Source organism: Camelus ferus, chromosome 1 (assembly GCF_009834535.1).
Source record: "Camelus ferus isolate YT-003-E chromosome 1, BCGSAC_Cfer_1.0, whole genome shotgun sequence".
Classification (NCBI taxonomy): Eukaryota; Metazoa; Chordata; class Mammalia; order Artiodactyla; family Camelidae; genus Camelus; species Camelus ferus.
Window position 1 is genome coordinate 10,897,377 of NC_045696.1, and position 18,646 is coordinate 10,916,022.

The 18,646-nt window shown below is 37.6% G+C and overlaps 1 protein-coding gene across 2 annotated transcripts in view; it reads left to right on the top strand.

Annotated features, from left to right (window-relative positions):
* The first annotated feature begins 3,888 nt into the window (after window positions 1-3,888).
* PAXBP1 (PAX3 and PAX7 binding protein 1) overlaps window positions 3,889-18,646 on the top strand; it is a 31,534-nt gene continuing 16,776 nt past the window's right edge. Inside the window, exons 1-8 of one of the 2 annotated variants that reach the window (XM_032474912.1) lie at window positions 3,889-4,377; window positions 5,796-5,924; window positions 10,131-10,307; window positions 11,725-11,946; window positions 12,508-12,611; window positions 13,435-13,652; window positions 14,161-14,350; window positions 18,077-18,200. In XM_032474912.1, the coding sequence (XP_032330803.1) occupies window positions 3,891-4,377; window positions 5,796-5,924; window positions 10,131-10,307; window positions 11,725-11,946; window positions 12,508-12,611; window positions 13,435-13,652; window positions 14,161-14,350; window positions 18,077-18,200 (1,651 nt within the window). In that variant the 5' untranslated portion in view covers window positions 3,889-3,890. The remainder of the gene's footprint in view (window positions 4,378-5,795; window positions 5,925-10,130; window positions 10,308-11,724; window positions 11,947-12,507; window positions 12,612-13,434; window positions 13,653-14,160; window positions 14,351-18,076; window positions 18,201-18,646) is intronic. The other variant, XM_032474842.1, reaches the window with a different exon arrangement.

An 18,646-nucleotide genomic window follows, 5' to 3' on the forward strand; every position in this document is an offset into this window, starting at 1 on the left:
AAGAGGTGCTTGGCTCTCTTTAATTGCAAAAGCTACATGCTTGCACGGTAAAGAGCTTTACTCAGTTTAACCCACTGCTTAAATACCACTGAGTATATCTGTATGAATATCTTTAAAAAAAGAAAAAAAGGAAGAAAGAAAAGCTCCTCTCTGAACAAAAGCTATAGCTGAAGAGTTATTAAACTGGCTAAAATTACCATTACTACGAATTTAAGTAACTCTTGTTTATTTTGTTAGAACTCATTGGTCCTAGTGTTCTTAGCTCCTAATTAATGGAAATAAACTTGAACTACTTTAAGCAAACACACACACAAACAATAAAACATCATCAACAGCAAAACAAAAAAGAAATTTATTCTAAGGATTTTGGGGTATCGAAGGGAACCCACAGGCAGGAGTGCAGTCCAGCTTTTAAGAAGAATTGACAACATGAACCAGTAAAGATATGAGAATCCCATATGCTATTCTTCCTGTCCTCTTCTGCTTTCTAGCACATCTGCTTAATCCTTCTCTCCTGCTGCACAGACTAGCTTTCTCAGCTCCTAAATTGACATGGTAATTTATGCCTTTCCTTTGGCTTCTGAGTTCATTGCAATTCCAGCCACAAGCAGGGACTCACTGTCTCTGTTCCAAGTACAAAATCTTGGTAGAACCTGATTGGCCTCCTTTGGATCAGATGCCCATCCTCTGCCTAGTTAGTACACTGTATAACCAGGCTTCCAGCCTCGCTGGGCTGGGTGCCTTTCTCCCAAAGGACGTAGTTCCCAAAGGCAGAGAGGGCAGTATCTATGACTATTTTAAGAACTAATCTATCCAGTAATTTATAACAAATGTCTTCCCATCTTGTTTTGAGAATAAAAGGATACAAGCTGTAGAAAATGTTGATTTATAGCAACATAGGGCAAAACATTTACCACTAACTAAACAAACAGATAATGTCCAGGACCATTCAGTTGAGAGATATGTATTGCCTACTGTGTGCCAGGTCGGTACTGTGAAGCTAGCAGTGAACAGAACATAAAATGTCCTCCCCCATGAAGCTTACACTTTAAGTTAATGTAGAGCTGCCTTCACCAAGGCAAGGTCTGAAGAAACTTACTTAAATAATTAAATGATTTCAGCTTTTTCGCCCCCTAGAATAGAATTATTGAGTTATAGTTTTAGAAAGAAAAAAATTCATAGATAAGGGCTTCCTAGACTACTAGATTTTGCCTGCCAAATAAAAATTTTAGCTAAAATAAACCATTTGGGAGGACTCAACGTTTTCACCACTTTTTAGTTTGCCAAATAAAGGTGTAACAACAAACTAACACTCTACCAGATATTATCATCATTCTTTCATATAAAGAAAGAGATTTTAGTATAGTGACATGGAAAGGGAAAGATAATCTCAGAATAAAGGACCTTTTTCCCCCCAAGAAAGGACATCTGGCTATTCTATACAAACAGACTGTTCTTCCTCTTCTCATTTGGCAGCTGACTAGGGAAAACTTTTCACAGATTCATAGACCTGCACTGTTCCAGACTACAGAGTCTAGTACTGAGTCGGCAAAGAAAACAAACACACTGGTTTGCCTATTGTGTCTGAATATATGAGTCAATTAATGTGAAGTCATAATTTTTCGGTGAAAAAAACTAATCAGACTTACTGCTTGGAAGGATGATTTAAAAAAAAAAAACTGAACTAACTGATTGATTCAAACAACATGATAAGATGTAACAGTTCTATGGAAGCACCTTTGTCTTCCCAGAATATTAAAAACACTCCAATATTACATAGTGATGACATAGCATATTCAATAAACAAATTCATTTAATGCTCAAAGCACTATAAAATAATTAGTTTTGGATAATATACTGGCTGACAGGCGACTGAAGCAGCCATTCAGTTTCAGGAATTTAATTTCTGCAAGGTCTATAACCTCTAGAAGGACCTTTGGCAGCAAGATAACTTTTCAGTGTTTAACTTTGCCCTTCAATTATCTGAAGAGGTAGACTGTCAAAGTTATAAATACATGTTGTCTTTTAATTTGTTGGCTTGCTTTAAAATGAACAGTGTCCTCCTCTCTATTCATAGCCAACCACCAATTTCACAGTGGAGGATCTTTTTGAAGTTTTAGGCCAAGATATTAATGTATTCTGCTTGGGACCTTATCTTTGTTACCTCTGCCCTAATCATGTTACTGCAGATTTGTGTCTTGGCTCTGGAGTTGGTGTCTAGAGGCTGATCAGGCACAATTCGAATCTTCTGTGATGGGAACTGGAGTTTAATTTCACCAATGAAACACTCTGTTTGAATCAGAACTTAAATCAATGCTGAACTGTCAGAATATAAGAACTTAAGAGTGATGAGAGTAGAATGGAAGCCAGATGTTATTAACTTTCCCTACTAACTGGAAAGAAAATGTTACAGAGGATGCTCTCAGCCTACACCATCTTTCTAGTTTCCAAAAGTGAGTCATGGGTGGGCAGATCTCAAATCCAATCAAAGGAAACCAAAGAGGCGAGGCAGATGTGTATGACACAGAGATTCTTGGGTTTAGGATCTGTTGCTTCAACTTGGAACTTAAAGATCAAGTGAAATTTTGACAGGATGGAGAGTACAAATTGTTGCAGCTTCTACAAAGAGCAATTCAGAATGAGCACAATTACAAATGAACAGTTTGGATTCAGCAATTTCAAACCTAGGTTCTTCACTAGTGACCATTTTTTGAAGCTTTTCATTGCGGCATTGATTATTACAGCAAGACAGGAAAAAACCTTAATACCAATATTTTGGGCTTGGTTAAATTACAGTACAGTCTACCAATGGATCACTATGCAGCTGGATAAAAGAAACCACACTATGTACAGATATGAACTGACCTTCAATTTATGTTAGATTAAAAATACAGCATTTACATACTGTGTAAAAAAGGTAACTCATAAAAATATACATATTTGCTTTTATGTTCGTAGAATATCTCTGGAGGATCATGAGAAACTTTTAACATTGCCACTGAACTGGAAGGCTTCTAGAGGCCTGTGGGTTTTTTTCACTATATGAATGCGCTTTGTTACCTTCTGAATTTTGAGACATGAAAAGTAATTTGCATATACGCACACAGGTGAAGGAAAAGGCCCTAGATTTGGTTATACAACGAGAAAGCCTGTGAGTTCAACTTCAGATAAGCGGTTCCTCGCCCTTGCCCGTTAAGATTGTTATCTCTGTGACACGAGTCTGAAAAGTGTCACAACCATCCCCACCCCTCGAGCTGATTTCTCCTTCCGTTTGTTTCTGAAATCAGCCATGTTTCGGAACTGCCTAGCAAACTTGGCATTCTTTCAAAAACACTTTTGCTTTCAGTGTAATAAAGGGAAGGGGGCTAAAATACCAGGCCAGGTAACATTTTCTCATAAATAAAATTCAGTGTTTTTGGAAGTGCTCTGTAGCCATAAAGCTGTAGAAATACTAAGTGTTACTCAAACAGAGTTAATAATAACTATCATTTTACACCTCAGTTTAGAGTCTCAAGAAGACCACCTCACCGTCGGGGCAGCACTTTCGCTCATCAAACCTGGCTGCACCTTCTAGCTCCTCCCCCTTCTCCCGCTCCTCCCCCTTCCCCTCCTCCTCCTCCCCTACCTGCCCCTCCCAGCGCTTGGCGGGAGGTTTCCTCGCGTGAACACTCTGCGTAAGCGCGGAAGACGCACTGCAGCACCCTGGGCTGAGGAACGGCAGGGTTTACTCTTTCCTCTCATCTCTATGATCCTCTTTGTGACCTGTCAGATAGCATTGGAGTCACAGAGTTTCGTGCCAATAGTCTTCCACGCCGGCAGAGGACGGTGCAAAAAGCTGACACTCTCGCGAGAGGCGCGGAGATCTCTCCAAGTAGTGAGAGCGGGAGCGCATGCGCACTCAGTGGAGCGCGGTAGCTGGAGGGAAGACCGGACCCGGCTGGAGCTCCGGAGAGCGCGCGTGCGCCGTCGCGAGCTCGGTGTTGCCGGAGCCGCGGTGTAGGATCGGGTGTGAGACCTCCGTTCGGGCCACAGGAATGTTCCGAAAGGCCCGGCGAGTGAACGTGCGCAAGCGGAATGACTCGGAGGAGGAGGAGCGAGAGCGTGACGAGGAGCAGGAGCCGCCGCCGTTGTTGCCGCCACCGGGCACTGGCGAAGAGCCGGGCCCCGGCGGCGGCGACAGGGCCCCCGGGGGGGAGTCGCTGCTGGGCCCGGGGCTGCCACCGCCTTCCGCGCTGACCCCGGGCCCCGGGATTGAGGCTGGGGGCTGTTTCCCGGGCGGCGCAGAGCCTGGCAACGGGCTGAAGCCGCGCAAGAGACAGCGAGAGAACAAAGAGGTGCCCCGGGCCAGCCTGCTCAGCTTCCAGGACGAGGACGAAGGTAACTGCGGCGCTTGGACCCACCTCGGGTGCCCACATTCCCTGCACTCCCAGCCTCAGCCCCCGGGAACCGATCCCCTTCCCGCCCGACTTGCTGCATAGTTTTCCCCGCCTCCGGCCTTCTGCTCCGGCAGGGAACGCGTTCCCGCGCCGCCACCAGCCTTTTCTTAACTACCGCCTCCTCTTCACCGTCCTCCCGTGCATTTCTTATTCTGAGGGGCCCGGTCTCAGATCAGTCATTCTGGGTTTTTCAAGTGGAAATTCAGTGTCCCCTGCCCTATCTCTTTCCTGGCGGGTGTGTTTTAGGGAGAACTTGAGTGTCCTGACTGCTCTTGGCACGTTCCTTGAGCCCTGTGCAGGTCACAGTGCCCACGCCTCTTGGCATCCTGGTCTTGGTCAGACATTCTTGATCAAGAAGGCCGGGTTTGTGAAGAGTAGTACTAAGTCTGGGAACAGAAGCCTGGAGTTGAAGTTCTGGTTCTGGTTGACCTTGGGCCAGTCCCCTGCGATGGCTGAGCCTCAGTTTCCCCGAAAAGTGAATAGAGCTGCAAATATGTGGCTTTCCTTGCATTGACATTTGGACAATGAAGAGGTGTAATGGTAATTGAAAGCAATTTGTCCAATCCGGTGTGAGGGGCCAGGCTGCAGTGGATTTAGGTTTCTGATCATAAATGAGCCTTAAACCATTTTATTTCTAGAAGTGCTCAGTGTGTTTTTATATAATTCAATTAAGTCCACTTTACGCAAAAAGAAATTAAAATTTTTTGGAAACCACTCTTGCGTCTTGATGCATGATACTTTCCTGTTTCCAGTAATAGGGAGTTTCTCTTTGGCCTTTCTGTTATTTTTTATTTCAAGTTTGAGAGGAGTACAGCCACATTTTTGTTTTTGAGGATATAGGGGCAGTTTGGTAAAGTGTGTTTGATTTAAAATTTTTTGAATCGAAGTTGATGGATACGTCATTAAAATTTACTTTTGAAAAGTGATTAGTCCTCATTTAGTCTTTGAAATAACAACATGTCACTTTATAATCAAAGAGAGTTACTCAGACTTGACAGCTCTGTTAACTGGCACCTTTTGATTTTGGATATTTTGTTTCATATTCCTTAAGAATTTGATGACTAGGTGCTTTTTCAATAATTTTTTTTCCTCCTGAAATATATGATTTAAGGAGACAGTAAGAGACAGGAAAATTTTGTTCAGTTACATGTGTTACACCTTTTTAAAAGTCTCAACTTGACATTATTGCAAATTAAGAAGTTGACTCAGTTTTTGAGAGCCTATGACAGATTTGAAATAACTTCATATTATGTAGTGATTTGGACTATGAGTATGTACACTTTTTAAATTTTAAAGTTAAAATGGAAGATAGTGTCTGAAAATGGTTGCTACAGACTTCATTTAATTTCTTTTTTTAAGAAAATGAAGAAGTTTTCAAAGTGAAGAAATCAAGTTATAGCAAAAAGATAGTAAAATTGCTTAAGAAAGAATATAAAGAAGATCTTGAAAAATCGAAGATTAAGACAGAACTCAACTCATCAGCTGACAGTAAGTCAAACTAATAAAATTCTTTTGAAATGACAAAATGAAACTCTCTCATAGAAATTGAATGGGTTTGGTATATATTGTGAACTTGTTCATTTGACTTTGTCTTTGTCAAGACTCAAAGTTGAGTGATGATTGAGTTCTTTTATTTAACACAATTGCATTGTAAGTGCGTTTTTTTCAAAAGATTGAACCATTGCCACTGGAATGTTTCTGCTACAATGACTAAATCTTCTCCTGGTTTTTTTTTTTTTTTCACTTGTGTTCAGATTCCTGTTGGACAGAGAAAGGAGGTTTCCCACTTAAACCTGAGACTCAGGTTTATTCCTATTTGAAGTAGTACTGTGCAAATTCCTGTAAAAGTACTTTGCTGAGACAAGTTTTCAGTTTCTTTGGTGTTACTTACACAGTTGGTTTAATTCTTAGGGAATTTTTAGGAATGTCCTAGGTCTAATGTTGATAATACTCCCATTCAGCAGCCTTGTCAGATACGCAGATGAAGACTCCTCAGTGGATGGTGCTTGCCTACATTGTATAGATATCTCTTGCTTCCTCTCACAACCTCAGTTAAAATTTTTAAGCAGTTATTTGTCCTTAGGAAAGTCGTTTCATTATAATATGCTGTGGTCTTAGTTACTCTCATGCAAATGCTTTAGGGAAATCTTTCTTTAATGTAATTCAAGGTAAAATTATTGTTTCCTAGGTTTTCCACTACAGGCTTAATGTGAAAAAGTGTATCATTATATCTCAAATTTACAATCTAATTTTGGAGACAGCATCACTTAAATGTATAACTGGACCCCAGTGTTCGGCAAAATGTCCAATGAGTGACTTAAAGGTTAACCACTTTCTTTTTAAAGAGGTGGGTCAAGGAATGTCTTATAGATAAAGTAGAATTTGAAGCTGGATCTTTGATAATTTGAATTCCAAAAACTAGGGAGTGTATGGGGATATTACCTAAGATTAAAGTGACTTAGGCTGCTTTGGAAAGGAGTAAGTACACCTGGTGGCCAAAATAGATGATTTGTGGAGGAAGCAGAGGTTTAGGGTGAAAGGTACGTTGTTGACAGATTGTGAAGGATGTTTAGTATGTAGTAAGGGGTTTAGAGTTGGCTGTATTCAGTGACCTGCTGAGATGGTGACATGACAAATGCCTTTTGAAACCTTAACCTGGTATTAGCATGCAGCATGGATTGGCACAAGGAGAGACTGGAGGCGTAAAGCAGGTTAAATGCAAGGGCCAGCTTTGATCCATTAATAGTGGGTTTAAAAAGGTCTCAGTTGAGCAAGACTGAGGCTTTTCCTGACTCAGTTGGAAATCGTGGATGAGTTAAAAATGTTTATTATGGGTGTGGGAAGAGAAATGGAAAAAAAAGGGATTATTTGAGAAGTATTCCAAGGGAAGGATTGGTCGACTTGAGTGCTTTAGCTATTGGATTGAAAAGAAATAGTCAAATTTGAGCTTTTGTGCCAGGTGACTGAGTGAATAATTATATATTACATACAGAAATAGGGAATGCAGGTGGGAGGAGGAGTATTTTTAGGGGAACTGATTATTTTGGAGTCTGGGAAGCTGCTTCAGTTTTTCCAAACCATTTGAGAAGCAGCTGTGTATGATGAAATCATATAAGAAAGATCAGGAAAAGTGAGAACCGAGAAAGGATCATTCAGTGTTGAGTTTAGAAATTAAAGCAAATAAGAGGTTTATGAGGCCACCTTCTGTGACCTTCTCTGTCTTCTGCTTTCATAAAACCGATTTTCCACTCACCAGATAACTCAGTTAATGTCCTCCCCAAAGGTAGAGCCTCTGTATTATAAGTTGTCATCCCTGAAGCGTTGGTTCTCTGGAGCTCTTTCATTAATCAACTCACAGTCCTGAACTCTTCCTACCCCAACCTTCCTGAGATAGGCAGAGGTGCATTGATTTGAAAACTAGGGGAGTATCAACTTGGAAAACCTATTTTGTGATATTCCTACAGTGGTGAGTTCACTTTTAAACTTGAATTTGAGTTCAAGTTGAATCACTGGCTTGATTTGAGCCAGTGAATAGTTGGAGATGTAGATTTAGGTACATTGAGGTGATAATTAAAACCAAAAGTAAATGAAATTGATAAAGGAATAGCATAAAAGAAAAATTCCTTTGAACCAAAGACTTCTGCCTATAATAAGTGTTACATAGAGAAAAGGATTTGCTGAAGAGAGGAAAGAATCATAAAGTCCAAAGGAGAAAAGATAGGAAAGTTTCAGGGTGGTGATTGTCAGTTATATGAAATAGTACCGGAAAGGTCAGGACAAGTTAAGGCTGAGGAAGGGCTATTGCCAGGGTTGCTACATTTTTTTCTGAAGGAGGGCATCTGGCAAAAGAGGCTAGTTTACTAGCCAGGCTGTGCGCCTGTTGGGAGGAAGGAACATCTTTGCTAAATTGCTCAGTGATACTGTGTGAATTAGCTGTGGGTGCAGCTTTTGAGTTAACTGGTGAGCGTGGAATGGGAGAAATCAAAGGCCATTTGCCAGTGTTCAGGTGTGCAGATTGGTGAGAAAGTCGTAGGGAGCAGGTCCACACTGCTGCTTTGGGAAGCTGGGCAGAGAGAGAAGTAGAGGATAATAGCTAGAGAGACAACTGGAATCAAGTAGAAGTTCTGTTGGTAAAGAGAAGCCTGTGTCTGTAGACAGAAGAGAGGATAGGGAGGGCCTGACCAAATTCAAAGTAAAGAGAATATTTGTGAGAGCAAGTTTGCTAAAATAGTAGTCAAAGAAATTGAGGCACAAGAGTAGCCTAGAAAAAGGTTATTTAGCATCTCTTTCATATAAAGATGTCTGGAAGGAAAATGCCTGACAACTAACAAAAATTTCAGCTGTCACCGTATTTTAGACTTGTGTATGCTCAATCACAAGCAAATACTTGGGAACTTGTTGAGATAGTGAGTCTTTTAAGACTGCAGAAATCATTATCCGGGAATATCTGATCTTGTAAAACTTTCGAAGTTCTGTTTTGTCTATTAAAAGCCATTGATTTAGTTAGATTTAGAGCAGAAGGAAATGGGTAGTTCTTGACACCATCTGTCTTTATATGTCTGATAAAGTGAGAGAGCCTAAAACAGTGATCTAAATCTTATCAGCAAAGTTAAGGAGGGGTGGTGGTGGTGGTAATTATCCCTGGAATTCTTTAGGGAAGTAGAATATGGTTTGAGAAGAATTGAGAATTTTTGAAGCAGTTTTTGGGAAGGAAACATTCTAGGGACACAACAGAAGTACACCTTTCATATTTAGAATGAACTTTTGTTTTACTGTTTCATTATATTCACTCTGCCTGTTGTGTACATTGTTAGGTTCAGTGCTTCAAGGTGGAAAACACTTTCTGACTTTTGCCTGGGTTGGAAGGTAGTAATAGGACTGTTTAATTACAAATAAAGTAAACCACTTGGTGTAAAGTAAAACCAAGTGGTGCCTCCCGGAACCCTGTGGCAGGAAAGCAGTCTTGAAACTGGTTTCAGGAACGTCCTGAGAATTAGTTCTCTTCTCTGTCCGTAGGGCTACTCCACAGCTCCCTTCCTAGTTTGCATGTGATTTTTAGTACCACCTGGTCTCTGACTTGTTTCTGTGTCCCAGTTCCAGATTCCCAGAAAGATTAGGTTCAGTCACAAATTAAAACATAACACAATCCGCTCTTTGGTCATGCAGTGGAGTCAGAGTTTTGTACAGTGTAACTGTGATGTTTGGGTCTCACCCCTTAAGGTGATAGGTGACAAATGGTTGTGAACTTAGAAGATAACCTGTAAGTGTTCACTACAGAGAGGTTTATCTGGTCTTTAATCTTCATTCTTGATAGAAAGCTGCCTTGAATGGGCTTAAGAGTTTAATGAATTAATGACATAAAGTGAAATAATGCTTCCAAGAGGTACAGACAGTTACCTATGGGAATTTAGAGGAAGGAACGGTTAGTTTTGATAAACTAGTAACATTTTGATAAAATTAACTAGAGCTAGGGGTTGAGCAGGGCCTCGTGCATCCGTTTCCCCTGTTATTTTTACCTCTCAATTGTGTCTATTATGGTATTTCATTTTCACACATCAGTAATTTGAATTTTTTTATAAACAATTAAAGTAATTCAGGCTTTAATGAATCAAGCCCATAATAGGAGAAAGAGTATCTCCTTAATCTGTGGATTTTGTTTTAAATATATTTTAATTACTTTTTTCAAAAATGTAGACGAACCACCTTTGGACAAAACAGGTCATGTTAAGGACACCAATCAAGAAGATGGAATTATCATCAGTGTACATGGGGAAGATGAAATGGATATGGAAAGCGAGAAGGAGGAAGAAAAGCCAAAAGCTGGCGGAGCCTTTTCAAATGCTTTATCTTCTTTGAACGTTCTCCGTCCAGGTGTGTGCTCGCAAATACTTCTCACAACTGAAGTAAGCCCTCAGGAATGAGCCATCTGTAAAGATGGTTGTTAAGGAAGGGGTTAGCTAAGTGGTATTTCTTATGACATCCCTGTTAGAAGCCAAGATGTTTGTTTCCTTTTGCAAATACAGAAAGTAAGAGAACTAGAAACTTCCCAACTTTCCAGTTCATCCTGAGACAAGCAGTTATCAAAGCAAATATCAGTCTTCAAGTAAATAGATAAATGGTATTAAAGTCTTTTTTTATGAATTTCAGATGAAGATTTTTAACTTTTTTAGAACTGTCGCTAAAGGCAAAACTAGCTATTTTATGTTCACACTTTTTTTTTTTAAACTATTTTATGGAAATAGTTTGCAGACCTATTCACTGGCTGATCAGCTTTTGAATAAGTGCTTGGTAGCCAAATTTAAATTATGAAGAATTTCCATTTAACTCATTAATGTTTATAAAATTTAGAAGCGCTCCCCCTGTGTTGGTAAAGTTGAGAAAATACTGTACATACATCTAGCAGCATTTTAATCGGTACAGTCCTTATGGGAAACCGTTTGACAATACGAATAAGTAGATTTCAGATACTCTTACGCTTTGACCCTGTACTGTAATTCCATAGCTAGAAATTTATCCCAAGGAAATAATGTTTTTATTGCAACATTATTTGTAATGAGCAGCATTTAGATAAAATGTCTAGCAGAAGAGGAATGGATTAGTCAGTTAAGGTGCATTTACATGGTGGGATACTACATAGCTATTTAAATAACAATTAGAAAAGTAGCAAGACATTAATTTTTACTGTAGGTAAAAATGTCAGTTTGGTTATGTGGTAGATTATACTTTGTCTACGGAGTGAGTGTTGTTAAGCAATTAAAATTTGTACTTAGCAACTTGGAAAAAAGCTTATTTTAATATGAAGAAAAATTGATGAAAATTATATATTCAGTGTGCTTACAGGTGAACGGAAAACTATTTGCAAGAGAAATATATTTGAAATCTAATGGTGTATTTTAGCGTTGTAAAAAATTGTGGGTACCTTGTTTTTATCTGTTTCCTAGTTTAGTAATGATTTTATTACTTTTGCTTATTTTTAAAAAAATGAAAAAAAATTACTATTAAAATAAACTGCTTTAGTATATTTTCCCTTCTCTCCCTTCCCATACATATTGCCATTATGTGTACTTTTTAGTCTCCTTAGTGACTTTTAGTTTCCATTTAAACTAAATTAAAAATAAATCAGTTGGATTGCACAGCACAATTTGGGAAGGGGGTGCCAGCAACTAACATTAGAACATCACTATGCAAGGCTATCTTGGTGAAATTCTTTTATCTTTTATATTTTTAAGAAAATAGAAACATGTGCCCTAATACTTTATAGTTTATAATCCTTACCAACTATTTCCAGGAGAAATTCCAGATGCAGCTTTTATACATGCTGCAAGGAAAAAGCGTCAGATGGCCCGGGAGTTGGGGGATTTCACTCCTCATGATAGTGAGCCTGGGAAAGGCCGCCTTGTTAGAGAAGATGAGAATGATGCCAGCGATGATGAAGATGATGATGAGAAACGCCGTATAGTTTTTTCTGTGAAGGAAAAGTCACAAAGACAAAAAATTGCAGAGGAAATAGGTAACTTGATTTAATGGGACAATAAGCCTGTTACAATGCTACTAAATATGATTTGATATTAAAGTCAAATAAAAAGTACCCGTATTTATTTAACTACATTTAATGTTATAGAACTGTTCTTGCTTGGGTACAAGTGTCTCACTGGGATTTTTTGAAAAGTAGAGCATGGTTTTGATAGCTATTGTTTATTGAGTACAGTGTGACCAGTATTATGCTAAGCACCTGAGATACGTAGAGATATAACTGGCTCAACATTCTTAGGAGGCGTTAGGTTTCGTTCTTCCCTTTGTTGAATTCATGTCAAGCTCACAGAGGTAAGGAAACCTATCTAAGGTTTTAACTGTTACATTGATGCTGCCTTCTGCTTAAGGGATACTGTGTATAAGACAAGCAAAGTCAGTATCAGATGAGATGGAGATCATAATAGACATTTAATTTTCGTAAGATTGAGTTAATACCAACAGTTTTGCTTAGTTTTTATATTAATAAATGTAAAATAGTATCCCTTCCGTCACTGCTTTTCTGGAGTAATTTACGTTTCTTTGCTGCTTATGGCTGTAGGTATTGAGGGGAGTGATGATGATGCTTTAGTAACTGGAGAACAAGATGAAGAGCTCAGCCGATGGGAACAGGAGCAGATAAGAAAAGGAATTAATATCCCTCAGGTAAGATGAAAGAATTAAACTTCAAAAATTAAGAAATTAATTTTAAAATTTTTTGTTGTATTTTGTTGAAGTAAAAACATTGTATATTGAATTGACTAAGCTATTAGAAGAAACTATTATATTTTGATTTTTACAGTCAAAATGGTGAAAGAATTTCTAGATTCTTAGTTAAATATTTATCAAAGTGGTCTTTCAACCACAGCATCAGCATCATCTGGAAGCTTGTTAAAAATGGAAATTCTCTCACCCTCCTGAGTGAGATCTACTGAATGAGAAGCTCTGGGGGTGGGCCCCACCATCTGTTTAATAAGCCCTCTGGGTGATTCTGATGCTCACTCAAGTATGAGGACCACTGTATTGAATGTTTCTTTCTCATATAGCTTGTTTATTTTCTGACTTTAAAAATTATTTTGTAGAAGATGTATTTCTCAGTAATGCAATAACTCACTGTAGATGAAAAATATCTTCCTAAATAGTTACAACAATTTGTTTTATAGAAGTAAATAGTGCAATGGAAATGTTGCATAAATGTAAGCTATTTTTATTACTAGTGTTTTGACATAATTTAATGTCCCTTCTAACTCTAAACTTCTTTGATACTGTTTTTCTGAAAATTATTAGAAATGAATCCAGTAATCCCATAAGACTTAGAACTTTCATCTATCCCTACTTTTATTTGATTTTAAGGAGCTCTGTGATTATTTATTTTATACTGTTTAGAAAATAGGTGTAATTTTTGCTTTTTTTTTAACCCCAAAAGCATGAGATTATTCTTTTCATAGTTTTACTACTAGTTTTCATTTCTATCCCATTTCTTTTCTAGGTTCAAGCAAGTCAGCCCACTGAAGTGAATATGTACTACCAGAACACTTACCAGACAATGCCTTATGGTTCATCCTATGGCATTCCTTATAGTTATACGGCCTATGGATCATCGGATGCCAAATCTCAAAAAACAGATAATACAGTCCCTTTCAAAACTCCCAGTAATGAGATGACTCCCGTTACTATTGATTTGGTAAAGAAACAGCTTAAAGACAGGTAGGGCAGATCAACTTCTTAAAGACCTGTCCTAGCTTTCTGTTCCCTCAGGCAACATGTAGTCTGGGGTAGCAGCAGATGCAGAATATCGGCAAAGAAGATTCACTGGCCCACCTTCAAAAGCTAAACAGAAGATGACTTCATACTTGGTTCTGCTACCTTCTTGGATTACTTCTGTGGAAGCCTCGAAAAGTTTTTAAAAATGCCACTCCATGGTCTTGTTGAAGACAGTTCTGAGTTTGCACCTCTTGGACTCTGAAAAAGTGTAGTCAAGATATGGGGGGAAAAGCAAAACAGTGAGATTTTTGGTTAGCCCACCAAATAACTTTATATGAAGTGTATAAACTGCCACTTTTGGAGAAAAAAGCAGTACAAATGAAAAGATCCACTCCATGCATTTTTGTATTCTAATAGTGGATCTAAGTGCATTATTGTAATTTTGCAAGAGTCCTGACAGCATAGACTTTTGGATGTAAATGTGTTATATTTATCCTTTTCTGTTCTTAAGGTTGGACTCCATGAAAGAGCTGCACAAAACAAATCGACAGCAGCATGAGAAACATCTGCAAAGCCGAGTGGACTCCACCAGGGCTATTGAAAGATTAGAAGGGTCTTCTGGGGGTATTGGTGAACGGTATAAATTTTTGCAAGAAATGCGAGGGTATGTCCAAGACTTGCTTGAGTGTTTCAGTGAAAAGGTAAGAATGCAAAAATATTAATCTCTTTGAATAAGGCAAAATTAGGGAAGTCTATACAGCCTTGTAGAGATCATTTCTATATTTCTCAGAAAATACCCACTGAATTCAGCCTTTTAAAAGAGATGAAAAGTCATGCCTCATTTTCTTCACTTCATTAGCGACATTCTATCCTAGGGGCTAATCTAGTACCTTTGTTGAAAACAAAAAGATAATTCAAAGCATATTTAAATAAGATTTTGGCAAGTCCTGTCTTAATGTAATGGCAGATAATTGGTCTGGCCTTGAATATTAGACTATAAGAGACTCATCTGGTAGAATTTTCTTTTTTGTGGTCAGATCCAAACTTATCTTTAAACTTTTTCTACAAGTAATTCCAAATGTGCATAAAGTTGCAAAATTTTGTTAGTTTTTATTTTTTATCCTAGATAAAATTGATTGCCATTGCTGCTGATAGTTTTCATCTGAATAAGCCTCTGCTTTATCCATTTCAGAAACCATTCACTGGCCATAATTTCTTTTAAGGTCTTATTTCTCCTTAAGTTCATTTTTTTTTAGTATGATAGTTGGCACAATTATTTGCATTCTGTTGTACCATTTGTTTGCATTTTAAAAATTAGCTGCACACAGAATCCTTTTCTCAGACAACCTTTTAATTGATTTTTCTTTTAAGATAAATGTATTGTTTGATGCATTGGTTTGTAGGCACTTGTGAACTTTCTAGCCTTTTCTTTAAAAAAAAAATTAAAATATGGTGCTTTTGAATATCCCATCTCTATACTTGCAAGAGATAACAGGTTTCGGAGGCACATTTTCTCTTATTCTTGGCTATGTGAATTAGCATAGAATCTGTAAGCATATAGTATGTTTAAATGAGTATTTTAACTCTTACTATCTCTGTTGGGTTAATTCAGTATACCCTAAGGGCAAAGGCTGGCTAAAGAACAATGGCAGACTATCTTCCTAATGGGTCTTAATGGTTCCAACCTGTCTGTAGTCAGATCCAGGCTGAGACGACATTCACCAAGTCTTCTCTGAAGGGTTCATGGTTTTGTGCTTAACACTTAATTTCTGGAAAAGCAGCTACATTCTGAGCTACAGTATCCCTTGTGGCAGATCTGCGGCTTAGGGTGACAAGTACAGGGGTGAGAAAGAAACATGGGCTAGACTCTTTACAGAGGGGCTAGAGTCAAAATGGGAAGCGGACAGAAGGATCAGAGCTGGTGGTTGGTGTTCTTTGGATAAAGCCCTTTTGAGCCCAGCGGGCATGGTGGTGGGGGCTGGTCTAAAAATCTTCTGTGACCAGAGAAAGGATCTTCGTTTTAAACCATACTTTGTAAGTGAAGTTTGTCTCTGTGGAGCTTTTTCTTGAAGTACCTTGGTCTTTGCTTTGGAACTTACTTGAGTAAACTCATACACTTGTAATTGCAAACTGAACTCTTAAAAAATACTGGCAATAATATGATCACAGAGTATACCATGTTTCAGTGAAAGAGACTAGGTACTAGTCTAGGTACTAGGTCCATCTAGTTCCTATAGTTTTCAACTGCTTATTATTTTAAAAACAGTAGTACACTTTCTCTCTCCTTGATTACCCTGTTCCTTAGATTGTGTTCATATGTTTGCTTAGAGTTATTTAGATAAATGTTTGGAGCAGTTCTTAAACCTTATCTATTATATAGTGACTACTCTATTAATAAAAGAGGTAGATAAACCCCTCTTTTAAAGATGTGTTAATTCGTTTTGACATTTTCTTCTGTATTTGGTTTTATTAGAGACCACTCCTGAGGTACTATTGTCATAAATTGTCATTTTGGAAATATTTAGGAATAATTGGATAGATTTGAATATTCATTTCAGTTATACAATAAAAAGTGTTGTTTCAGGGTAAGGCCATAGAAAGATAAATATTCTTTTTGCCTTTTCCACTTACAGAAATTTAAGTGGTTTTGAACTTAGATTTTTAATTATGTTGCAGGTCATTTTAACTTTCTGTTGTTTTATTTTCCTGTAGTCATCTTCCTTGTGTTCTTTGCCTTAAATTTGTTCCTGAAATAATAATAGTTAATAACAGTTTTGAGTTTGGAGAGGGTAAAGAAATTGTCATGGTGCAATTGGGATAAATTGTATTGTTAAGAGACATGAATGAGAGCTGGAAATGTATTTTAGGGCTCTTATTCTCAGTAAAATTTCCTCTGGGCTTTGTTAAAAAGTATTTCAAGTACATAAATAAAAAAAATTACAGTATCAGAATTGTAACTATAAATTGAATAATGAAGTTCTGTCTGATGCAGTCTCAGGCATGTAGTTCTTACAGCTGAGGAGTGTTAACAATCTCCAGGACTAAAAGAATGCATCGTAGGTCCATGGGTACACTTGTCTTTAGTACTGCGTGGTTTGAAAAAATGAGGGGGTGGGAAAGTGTAAGTCACAATAATGTGGAAGTAATTACTTTAAAAATCAATGATAGTAAATTTTAGAGTCTCTGGGCTCAGCTAATATCAAGATAATCAATGCAAATTTGGGGACATTGTTCCTCATGGTGTGGCATATTAAAGAATAAAACAACTCCATCAGTTTGACCTCTCTGAACATTTGCTGCTTTTGCAATGGAATTATGCAAGTGTATGAAATTGCTTTTATTACAGACATCTTTATACTCCACCTGCCTTTTTTTATTTCCATTTGCAGTCTGTTCAGTTCAGGAAGCTGCTATAACACTTGGTGCCAGTGTTTCCCAAACTCTAAATAATGTGTTTTCCATTTGTACTAACCATCAGGAAACTAGAATTTCTGGTTTCCTCAGGTATGTGTAGTGGTTGTTAGTGTTTTGTGAAAGTTTCATAGCATTTGGTTATAACATGAGGTATTTATAAAGAGAAAGTTTTCTGGTTTCTTCTTTTTAAGTTAGGTTTCGTTCTATAAGCTTATGTATTCCATATGAACCAAGTGAATGCTTAGCTGTGGATAATAACCTGGAAAAATTTGTTGACTTTGTAAACTGACAATTCATGCAAAGGATTTTATTACGAATATGGAAAAATTTAAACATTTGATAAGAAGAGAAGAACTTTCTGAGTTTGAAATAGATTGATTTTAGATAGGTTAGTGATAGTTAGAAATTTTATTTACCTTATTAATGTAAATGAATGCAGTTCACATTTAAAATGTACAATACAGCTGCAAAATAGTGTAACTATTGCTATAAGGTACTTGGTACACATGAATGGCAGAGCAATTTAAGTGTTCAAAATTGGGCATTTAGCACACTCCTGTTCTTGTCTACTCAGAGCCATTTCATGTTTTTTGGTGCCACACTGCAATAATGGTTCATTTTAAACTATAAAAATTGCAAGGCAGATCATGTTGCTAGAAAATTAAAAATAGACTTTCAAAAAGTTCTTCCAAATACTTTATTTTAGAAGAAAAGCACTAAAATTTCTGACATTTCTTTACTTGCTCTCTTTACTACTGTTAAAGTGTTAAGTTTCCTAACCAAACTTTTGCTCCAATAACTAGGCACTGGACATTATAGCTCTATATATGGATTAAAAGAAGAAGTGGTGTTTCCCAAACATCCTAAAACTGAATTGCTATTTGTGTCCCATTAGGGATTCATGGTTATTCTGTCCAGAGGGTACTTTTTCAGAAATCCGGAAATAATATGGAACCCTCAGATAAATAAGCAGCTGGGAGTTTGGTGTTACGGAGTGTGTTGTATTTTTACAGGTGCCACTGATTAATGAACTTGAATCAGCAATACATCAGCTGTACAAACAGCGAGCTTCCCGCCTTGTCCAAAGACGACAAGATGATATTAAAGATGAATCTTCGGAGTTTTCAAGCCATTCAAGTCAGTCCATCTTGAAGGTTTTTATTATTCATTAAACAACCTTGTTTACTTAGTGCATCCTAATTGAAAATTAGACATCTCAGAGCATTTTTTTTTTTTAAGGAAATGAATTTCCTTGTTCTTGTGTCAGGTAGATCTAAAAATTATAATAGCATGTGCTTAGATTGTGTTTGAGAAAAATAGCTCGCAAAGGAGCTCAAATCATGCACTAGTATTCTATCAGTCTTACTCTTCTTTGGGTATATTTTTTCATTCTTTTGAGTATAGAAAAGACATTGTCAGTATTTTATCTTAAAACCACTGTTTATTTGACTCTTAATTGATTTTTGCCCCCATTTTTATCTTGTTTATAACACTGATACAAATGCTATTGTTGATCATAGCAAAGATTTTTTAATTAGGAATTGAGAATTTTTGGATAGGAGGGGGGAGTTTTATATAACAAA